The sequence below is a fragment of the Myotis myotis genome, unplaced genomic scaffold, assembly GCF_014108235.1.
Source record: "Myotis myotis isolate mMyoMyo1 unplaced genomic scaffold, mMyoMyo1.p scaffold_m19_p_20, whole genome shotgun sequence".
NCBI lineage: Eukaryota > Metazoa > Chordata > Mammalia > Chiroptera > Vespertilionidae > Myotis > Myotis myotis.
Window position 1 is genome coordinate 12,010,088 of NW_023416325.1, and position 10,067 is coordinate 12,020,154.

A 10,067-nucleotide genomic window follows, 5' to 3' on the forward strand; every position below is an offset into this window, starting at 1 on the left:
GATGCTCACTGCTCCTCCCCAACCAGAGAGCGGGCCGCTTACGTTACCTTAGGGCAGTGGTTCTCAACCTTGGCTGCGCATTAGAATCACCTGGGTATCTTTCTAAAATCCTGATTTCTGGGCCTCATCCTCCGGAAATTCTGTTTCTTTGTTAATAATGTTGTGGCCCCGCCCCATAACAAAGTAACAGCAGTTCCGGAGGATGAGGCCCAGAAATCAGGATTTTAAAAAGATTCCCAGGTGATTCTAACGTGCAGCCAAGGTTGAGAACCACTGCCTTAGGGAGATAGATGACAGAGACCCAGTTAGTGCCAGCCGTGCCAGCCGAACCCCAACATGAATGAAGTCGGGGTAATAAGTAACAACAGCAGCAAAAAGTTAGAGCCGGATAAATCCAAAATAGAGGTGAAGCTGACCAAAGACCTCAAGCCCCTTTGTAGGCTCATGTTGATGTGTCAGAATATTAAACACCTGGAAAGCTGATGCGTGTTAAGGGAGCCCTCCCCTAGCATGCCCGCCTGCAGAAACCAGATCAAACGCTCAGGACCAAGGGAGCCTGCACCCCCCTCCCTTGAGCGCACCCCAGCCAAGCCCCCCTTTCCTCAGGGCTTGTGTACTTTTTCTTTTTCTCCTAAGCCCCGAGGGCCCTCCTCTCGCCTAACTGTTCAGTGAACCCAGCCCAGGCTCACTGCTGTCGGTGATCTCGCTGCTTCTATCCTAAGCCCTTCTTTGTTTCCACTGTCCCAAACGTTGATAAACACTCTCTCAACATCACCTGGACTGACTGTATATGGGCTTCTTTCCTGCCTGAAGTCAAGAACCCACACATTCCTGCCCTGCGGGGGTGGTTCAATGGTTGCGTGTCCACCTGTGAACCAGGAGGTCGCTGTTGGATTACCTGTCAGGGCACATGCCCAGGTTTCTGGCTCCATCCCCAGCAGGGGGGGTGCAGAGGGCAGGCCATCAATGCTCTCTCATCATGGATGTTTCTATCTCTCTCCCTCTCCCTTACTCTCTGAAATCAGTAATTAATATATATATATATATATATATATATATATATATATATATATATACATATATATATATAATTTTATTTTATTTTATTTTTTTAAAGAACCCACCCATTCCAGACCGGGCAGACCCATGACAATGCTATTTCTCTAAGACAGGAATCTCCCGCCTCCTGCCCCCAAGAGCACAGCAGACTATTCAGCAGTCTGATTTTTTGGTAGATTTTGATAGTTTATAAAAAGTGTAATTGGGGATTCCCGATCATTTATTTTCAAGGTTGGAATGAGGCGTTGAACTGGGTTTTCTTCTCCATGCTGACCCTGTGGATGGAGGTGGACGCGGGGCGGGGATGCCAGCCTGATGCCAGCCCGATGCCAGGCACGCGCACGCCCTGCCTGGAGCTCCCAGCCCGGGGCGGGGGCAGTCTCGCTTGACAAGTGGCCCGGAATAGCGTCCCACGAGTGGAAGACAAGAAGACCGAGGCCCCAAAAGTGACAAAACTGGCGCAAGGTCACGCCGCTTGACATTGGCGGAGCTCGGGGACTCCGTGACCCAAGCACTTTTGACGGGAGGCCGCCCGGTGGAGGCGGCAGGACCCTCAGGCCGCCCTGGCGGACGCATGCGCAGGACCAGCCCTCGCCCCGCGCAGCCCAATGAGGCCATGAGCGTCCAGAGGCAGCGAGAGGGAGAGGCTGGGAACCGAGCTTGGGTCAGTGCCGACACCTGCGGGCTGGGCCGCATTTAGGAAATCCGGGATTTCAACGCCGTGGAGGTACGCCTCCGAGGTTGCGTGGGCGGGGAAAGGGGCGGGGACGACGCGAGACCCGCCCAGGAGCTTCCGCTGGGGGGCGGGGCCAGCCTCGTTCTGGCCGACGCGCAAAGCTGGCCGCAACGCGCTCTGAACTGTCGTAAAAGGGGCGGGGCGCCCCGGGCTCGGGACTGGCGTACGGCGGGGAGCGTCCCTCCGGGCCGCGGCTGGCAGGGTGCGGGGGCCATGGAGCGCTATGCGGGCGCCTTGGAGGAGGCGGTGGATGGTGCTCGGCAGCAGGAGCGGCACTACCAGCTGCTGTCAGCGCTGCAGAGCCTGGTCAAGGAGCTGCCCAGGTGCGGGCCGCGGGGCGGGCGGCGGCGGCGGCGGCGGCGGCGGCGGCGGCGGGGCCCGGTCCTGCCCGCGCTCACCACGCCCCTCTGCCCGCAGCTCTTTCCAGCAGCGCCTGTCCTACACCACGCTCAGCGACCTGGCCCTGGCGCTCCTCGACGGCACCGTGTTCGAGATCGTGCAGGGGCTGCTGGAGATCCAGCACCTCACCGAGAAGAGCCTCTACAACCAGCGCCTGCGGCTGCAGAACGAACACCGAGGTGCGTGGGGGCGGCGGGCCAACGGCGCTCCTCCTGCGGGAGGGAGGCCAGCTGCCCTGGGAGCTCGCGGGCTCTGCGGGCCGAGCCCTTCCCTGGCTGTTGCTCGGTAGAAGTTCCTTGTAGGGGGCAGATCAAGGGCGGAGTCTTTGCTAGCGTTTTTTGGTGTATTTTTTTATTTGCTTGTTCTTGTCTTTTGGTGGCAAATGGGTCAGTCCAGTTTTGTGGCTGGACAGGTATTAACGGTGTGACATTGCCCTGTGCATGGCAGAATGTTGAGGAGCATCCCGGGCTTCTATCCACGGGATGGCAGGGGCTCCCTCCCCCAGGCATGACAACCCAAAATGCCTCAGACATTCTTGGGGGTCCGCGTTAGCCCCGGATTGAGAGCCAGTGCTCTATTACAATGACTCTCCTATGTAACCGTAGAGGCTAGCCTCCTGAGAAATGAATCGCTCAAGGGTGCCTTCGACCTTCAGTCCAGGGTCACGTTACCTAGCTTGTCTCAAACTGCCTGGCGCTTCCTAAGGATTCGGTGTGGATTCGTGCATTGCAGTTGGTTTCTTTGGTCTCGGCTTCTGGAAGCCCTCAGCATTTATTGTGGCATTGGCCTTTAAAAATTCCAAGGCATCCTCCCTGCAGAATGTCCCCACTCTGGACCTGTCAGATTGCTTCTTCCCGCTGTCATTTAACCCATTTCTCCCCCCTCCGTGTTTCCTGTAAAGTGGGCAGCAGGCAGAGCCTGATGGTTTGCAGGTTAAATGTGGCAAAAATTCCTCTGGTAATACAGGTCCCTTCCCTATGGAGACAGGCGACGTATGTCTGCCCCAGAAGTAGTGCGTTTCTGTGATGGTTTTGTCAAATCTTTTTTACGCATCTGTTGAGATGATCAATAGCTTTTTGGTTACTATGGTGAGTTACATTGTTGTTGTTTTTAATTCCTGGGATAGACTGTATTCCTGGAATAGATCCTCCTTGATCATGATGTATTGTCCTTTTGGTCTACGTTGGATTGGATTTGCTAAAATCTCAAAGATTTTTGTCTTTGTGTTCATGAGGGACATTACTCTGTAGTTTTCTTGGGATGTCTGGTTTGGGTGTCAGGGTGATAACTGGCTTCGTAGGGTGAGTTGGGAAGTGTTCTCTTCGGTTTTCCAGAAGAGTTCGAGTAGGATCAGTATTGCATCTGCCCTGTTTGGGTGGTTATCTTTGTAAACATTTTTATCTATCTATATAATCTACATAAAACGCTAATATTCGAAGTGTCCTTCTTCACTCGTCTGGGTAATGACATCAAGTAGCGACACCTGGCTTCCTCTCCCTAGCGACCACTAGCCTCCTTGGAGTTTCTTCAGCCCAGGAACACGACTTGCTTTATAGCCAGGTGGAAACACTTTACAGTGTAACCAAATGTCTGTGAAGCGTTTTCCCGCGCCTCATCTCATTTGATGCTCACAGAAGTCCTGGAGTAGGTAGATAGGAGACTCAGTGGAATCCTATTTTCTTTCCATTAGCCAGAAAACAGAGATTTAGAAAGCTTAGAAACTTGACCCAACTGAAAAGAAGAAATAGTGTGGGGAAGACTTCGTATGAAAATGACTTCAGGTTTTCTCACTGCGCAGAATTTAGTCAAACACTGCTGCAGTTAAATATTTTATCCTTTGTTCTCCCTGCGTGATCTACAATAATAATCTACTTCGTGTTGATATTTACTGCTGTGTTGCTGATAATTACCGGAAAGAGAAGTTGGGGTGCTTCACTGGGCTGGAAAAGTTTAGCTACATCAGAAAGCAGGTCTGATTAAGCAAGTTCTATATCTATAAAAGGCTAAGTGGACTCGTGCATTCGCGATACATATAAAGCTCTTGGTGGTGCCTAGCGCACTGGTGTTTCCATCTGTTACTGTCGATCATGAGTTTGGTTGACACGTCTATTATTGAGAAAGGGCGAACAGCGATATTAAAATATTTCTTCTAATTAATTTCCTTTCAATATGCACGAACTCATGCACGGGCCACTAGTTGAGGTATAAGATGCATATGCTCACAGACCCAAAATACAGAGCTCATCATTCTTTTTAATGCTCAAATCGTGCCGCATTTGGCCAGAGGGAGGACTTCAGCCTGGCTCCTGAGTCGTGTTGACGAGTCCCATCATTCTTTGAGCACTTCCTTGCTTCCTGGTAGCAGTGGTTCTCAACCTTCTGGCCCTTTTAAATACAGTTCCTCATCTTGTGACCCAACCATAAAATTATTTTCGTTGCTACTTCATAACTGTCATGTTGCTACTGTTATGAGTCGTAATGCAAATATGTGATATGCAGGATGGTCTTAGGTGACCCCTGTGAAAGGGTCGTTCGACCGCCAAAGGGGTCGCGACCCACATGTTGAGAACCGCAGGTAGAGGCACGTGTTCAGGCTCATCTTTCCTCGTTCTTTGCCTGCTCCAGCCCCTCTTCTAGTCAGACCACCTGCAGCTTCCCCACACTAACCAGCCTCCCATCTGGACGGACAGCTTTGTAACCAGCCTCCCATTAGGACGGACACCTTTGTAACCAGCCTCCCATTAGGACGGACAGCTTTGTAACCAGCCTCCCATAAGGACGGACAGCTTTGTAACCAGCCTCCCATTAGGACGGACAGCTTTGTAACCAGCCTCCCATAAGGACGGACAGCTTTGTAACCAGCCTCCCATTAGGACGGACAGCTTTGTAACCAGCCTCCCATAAGGACGGACACCTTTGTAACCAGCCTCCCATTAGGACGGACAGCTTTGTAACCAGCCTCCCATAAGGACGGACACCTTTGTAACCAGCCTCCCATAAGGACGGACACCTTTGTAACCAGCCTCCCATTAGGACGGACACCTTTGTAACCAGCCTCCCATTAGGACGGACCAGCCTCCCATTAGGACGGACAGCTTTGGCCATGCAAAGCTTTCACTCCTGCCTTCGACTGAGTCTGCAGGTGCAGGCAGCAGTGGTGGCTCGCTCTTGCTGCCAATAAGTATTTAGTAAACGCGCTGGTTTTGGTAACCTTTATCTCCACAGAGGTTAGTAATTTGGGGAGCAAATAAAGCACTCAGAATAATATATTCTTTAAAAAGGAACCTGCCGTTTCTCCATGGAATGGTTTTGTTTGTTTTCTTTGAATCTTTATTGTTGAAAGTATTATATCGGTCCTCCTTTTTCCCTCCATTAGCCTCTTCCAGCCCGCTCCCACCCCTCCCCCCAGGTTGTTGTTTTTTTATTGTACTTCGTCATATTTATTCAGTTACTAAAAACAGAATGTTTCATGAATTTGCATGTCATCCTTGAGCAAGGGCCCTGCTGATCCTCTCTGTATCGCTCCAATTTTAGTCTGTGCTGCGGGAGTGAGCCCGAGGCTTGGTTCCACCTGGTGGGGCGTGTTTGATACTCTCTAGCCCAGCGGTTCTCCACCTGTGGATCGCGACCCCTTTGGGGGTCGAACGACCCTTTCACAGGGGTCGCCTAAGACCATTGGAAAACACATATATAATTACATATTGTTTTTGTAATTAATCACTATGCTTTAATTATGTTCAGTTTGTAACAATGAAAATACATCCTGCATATCAGATATTTACATGACGATTCCTAACAGTAGCAACATTACAGTGATGAAGTAGCAACGAAAATAATTTTATGGTTGGGGGTCACCACAACAGGAGGAACTGTATTAAAGGGTCGCGGCGTTAGGAAGGTTGGGAACCGCTGCTCTAGACCCTTTGCTACTTGCCCTTCAGAACACGTGGGCAGGTTTGGGTGCTGCCAGCCGTGGGCCAGCGCCCTGTGACTTTCTGGTCGTCCCTTCCTCCGACTGCGCAGGTGGTGACCGGCTGCGGTCGCTTTCCTTGGTCGTGACTGAGGCCCTGCACCCCTGCAGCGGGCGCCGCTCTCCTCTGATCGCTGGCTGCTCACCCAGTGGAGTCTGGGCATGGACCTGGGATTTGCAGCAATGTTTAATCAACAGTGAAAGGGACAGTTCCCCGTATTTATGTTTTCCTCATATTCTGCCTCCATTGGCGCACACATCAACTAGGGATCGTGTTTCTTGCGCCTATATCTTGAGGGTGGCTCTTGGTTTCAGACTCATTTATTTAATGTGATAAATGCCATAGTCGAGGTGTGTACCGGATCCCAAGAAACAGAAGGCTGTGGGCACAGCAGGTACCAAACAACTGGCAGAACCTCAGGGCCTCTCCTGAAAGAGCTGCAATGTGAGGGTTCTGCCGGGGACAGGGCTGGGCTTGTGTTTCCTTAGGACCGGGGCCTCCCCTTTATGGGAAGCTACGGCCACTGACACCCACTGGTCTAAGGTGTGGGCTGTGTAGTGTCATATATTCTGTTTTGTGACTGGTTTCCTTTCTGCTCTGTCCAGTCCTGAGACTCCATGCTAATCTTCTCTGCATCGTCCCATTTTAGTATTTGTGCTCAAGGCTTGGCTCCTTTCAGGGGGAAGTTTTTGATCCTCTCTAGACCCTTTGCTGCGTATCCTTCGGAACATGTGGGCAGAGGCCACACCTTGCTCTGGCACAGGGACGCCCCTCCTCATCCTCCTTTTCCAGGCCTCTGCCTGGATGGTCTCCTGGACATCTCAGTGGATGTCCCGTGGACGATGAGCAGGTCACACCCAGGACTGCTGGCCGGTGGCCATCTGAGCCCAGAAGCCTCCAGACCAGGGGTGGGCAAACTTTTTGACTCGAGGGCCACAATGGGTTCTTAAACTGGACCGGAGGGCCGGAACAAAAGCATGGATGGAGTGTTTGTGTGAGCTAATATAAATTCAAAGTAAACATCATTACATAAAAGGGTACGGTCTTTTTTTTTTTTAGTTTTATTCATTTCAAACAGGCCGGATTCGGCCCGCGGGCCGTAGTTTGCCCACGGCTGCTCCAGACCAGTCTCCCACCCACATGGTCTTGAGTCCAGGCTCCAGCCCTGAGCCCACCCCACACCAGCCGGCCCTGCCTCACCCTCTAGGGCACTATACCTTCCCGAGTCCCCCGGAGCCTCCTGCTGGAGAAAGGTCCTGCCCTGGGGGAGGGTAGGACTAAGTGGGCTGGGCTGCCCGGAGTCCCCGGAGCTCCCCCCTCACCGACCCCCCCACCTCGGCTTCTGGTACAGGGCTTCGGGCGGGCTGGGTGATCAGTTGGGGCCTCACGTCTGTGCCTCTGACCTGGCTGCCCTGGGCCTCAGTTTGGTGCTGAGGTGGGGCAGGCCCTGAGGTGGGCGGTGTTCCCTGGCCCCTCCATCTCGCCCCTGCTGCCTCCTGATGGACTCTCTGGCCTTGTTCCCTCCCAGTGCTCAGGCAGGCACTGCGGCAGAAGCACCAGGAAGCCCAGCAGGCCTGCCGGCCCCACAACTTGCCCGTGCTCCAGGCAGCTCAGCAGCGCGAGCAGGAGGTACGGGTGCAGGCAGGGTGGGCGCCACCTGGGCTCTGCGGACGGGGCACGTGGAGGGGCTCAGGGGGACTTGGGAGCTGCTGGCTGTCCTGGGCCCCAGCCTGGGCTGGGCTGCTGAAGGCTTGGGGAGTTCTTACATGTGGCTTCTCACCATGGGGTGTTGGAGTGCCAGGACCAGGTAGAGAGTGCGCGATCCCCTCCACCTGCTCCCCAAGACTGCAGCTCCTGATGGGCGGGGCCTGTGCAGGGGCCGTTGTGCCCATGGCTTTGGAGGTGCAAGGGCAATGGTGGGGTGACAGGGAGTCAGCAGGGGCCCATCCTGCTCCCTGGTTACTCAGGGACAACCAGAAAACCTAAATGTGACCAAGCAGCCATGGATGATGGGGGTGCATGCAGAGACAGGTGTGGGGTTCCGAGGCAGTCTCAAGGCTGGGGTGCAGGGAGGAGGTGCCGAGCTGGAGTCTCAGGCAGCCCCGTGGGGAGTAATGTGCACAGAGGCCCAGAGACAGTGGCCGACTTGCCAGAAGCAGAGGTGGAACGGTGTCTGCCAGTTCATGGTGGCCCTGAGCAGTCAGCACTGGGTGCGACCTGGTACAGCAGGGAGGACACCTGGCGGGAGGGCCTAGAGAGGACACGTGAGGGAGGGCAGCCGAGCCCTCGGGGGGTCTGGTGCAGCCAAGAAGGCAGTGGTCTGGGCGCAGTAAGGGAGCCAGCAGTGGTCCTGGAGCCCAGGCTTCTAGAAGGGTGGCAGTGGCAGGCCAGGACCCTGTGTGGGAGGTGTGGTGGGTGGAGGCTGAATCCCTGAGCTGCCCTCGCTGTGGCAGGCGATGGAGCACCGGATCCGTGAGGAGCAGCGGGCCATGGACCAGAAGATCATCCTGGAGCTGGACCGGAAGGTGGCGGACCAGCAGAGCACGCTGGAGAAGGCGGGCGTCGCCGGCTTCTACGTGACCACCAACCCGCAGGTCAGTGTCCTGGGCCTGCCCTGCCCTGGGGATGCTAATCCCCAAAGGCCAGATTCCGCCTGGGGTTGTAGGGCTGGTTGCCCAGGCAGCAGCAGGGTACGAGTGGGGGTGGGGAGGCCTGGGGTGCGCGGAGGAAGGGGAAATGGGAGGAGTTCGGCTCCAGGAAGGGTTTCTGTGCAGCGCTCAGCATGGAGGCTGGTCCCACCGCCTCTGCCCACAGGTGCAGGGGCACTGCTCACCGTCCCCAGCTCCACGGCGCCTGTGGGGCCCCCCCGGCATACCTCTGTGTGCGCCAAGCCCCTGGCAGGCTGTGGCCAGACTCACTGCCTGGCACACTCTAGGCCAGTGATGGCGAACCTTTTGAGCTCGGCGTATCAGCATTTTGAAAAACCCTAACTTAACTCTGGTGCCGTGTCACATATAGACATTTTTTGATATTTGCAACCATAGTAAAACAAAGATTTATATTTTTGATGTTTATTTTATATATTTAAATGCCATTTAACAAAGAAAAAACCAACCAAAAAAATGAGTTCACGTGTCACCTCTGACACGCGTGTCATAGGTTCGCCATCACTGCTCTAGGCCCTGAGGTCTGCGCCTGGGCCCTGGGGAGCGGGGCTTCTAGCTGGGCCTTTACTGCGGCAAAGGGGGCCCCGGTATCATTCTGGCCTCACAGTGGCCCCTCTGGATCCCAGGAGCTGACACTACAGATGAACCTGCTGGAGCTCATCCGGAAGCTGCAGCAGAGAGGCTGCCCGGCGGGGAAGGCAGCCCTGTGAGCAGGTGGGGTCCCTGCCAGTCACCCCCTGCCTGTCCGGGCTGGGAAGACAGTCCTGTCCCGGTCGCCACGCGTGGCACAAAACTAAGGAGCTTGTCTTCCCGACGTCCGGCCACCACCCTCCTAGGTGCCTGCAGGAAGGTCACCTCTGAGGAGAGGCGGGGTGGACCCCGGCTATGTCTGCCCCCCCCCCCCCCGCCCTTTGCCGGGGGTTTTATGCCTAAAGCTAGAGCGGTGTGGGGAAGGGGGAGCAGGCCCTCCTACTGGCTGGCTACACCAGAGCTGAGCAGAGGGTAGGGCTAGAGCCCCTGGCACCAGCACATCTCGGCCCCGTTCTTGGTCAGTTCAGCCCCCAGGTAGGAGAGGCCCGCGGCCCAACGCTTGTGTGAGCCAGAGAAATAAAGGTGCCTGGGTATGGCCTGCAAGTGGCTTGTGTGACAGCTCTGTGGTATCTGTCATGACCAGGGCCCAGCTGGGCCCTCACCAGGCAGCTCCACAGCCTGCAGGTGCCCTCACCCCGTGTCACA

The 10,067-nt window shown here is 54.9% G+C and overlaps 1 protein-coding gene and 1 non-coding gene across 2 annotated transcripts; one reads left to right on the forward strand and one right to left on the reverse strand.

Annotated features, from left to right (window-relative positions):
• The first annotated feature begins 1,928 nt into the window (after positions 1-1,928).
• Positions 1,929-9,968, forward strand: DGCR6L (DiGeorge syndrome critical region gene 6 like). The gene is made up of 5 exons (XM_036353457.1): positions 1,929-2,118; positions 2,213-2,373; positions 7,694-7,794; positions 8,619-8,759; positions 9,458-9,968. Exons 1-5 carry the CDS (start codon positions 2,009-2,011, stop codon positions 9,539-9,541), a joined length of 597 nt encoding a protein of 198 aa, XP_036209350.1. The 5' UTR covers positions 1,929-2,008; the 3' UTR covers positions 9,542-9,968.
• On the reverse strand, positions 5,646-5,748 carry LOC118678672. Its single transcript, XR_004974966.1, has one exon. It is a non-coding gene; the product is annotated as a U6 spliceosomal RNA (small nuclear RNA).
• Positions 9,969-10,067: the final 99 nt, after the last annotated feature.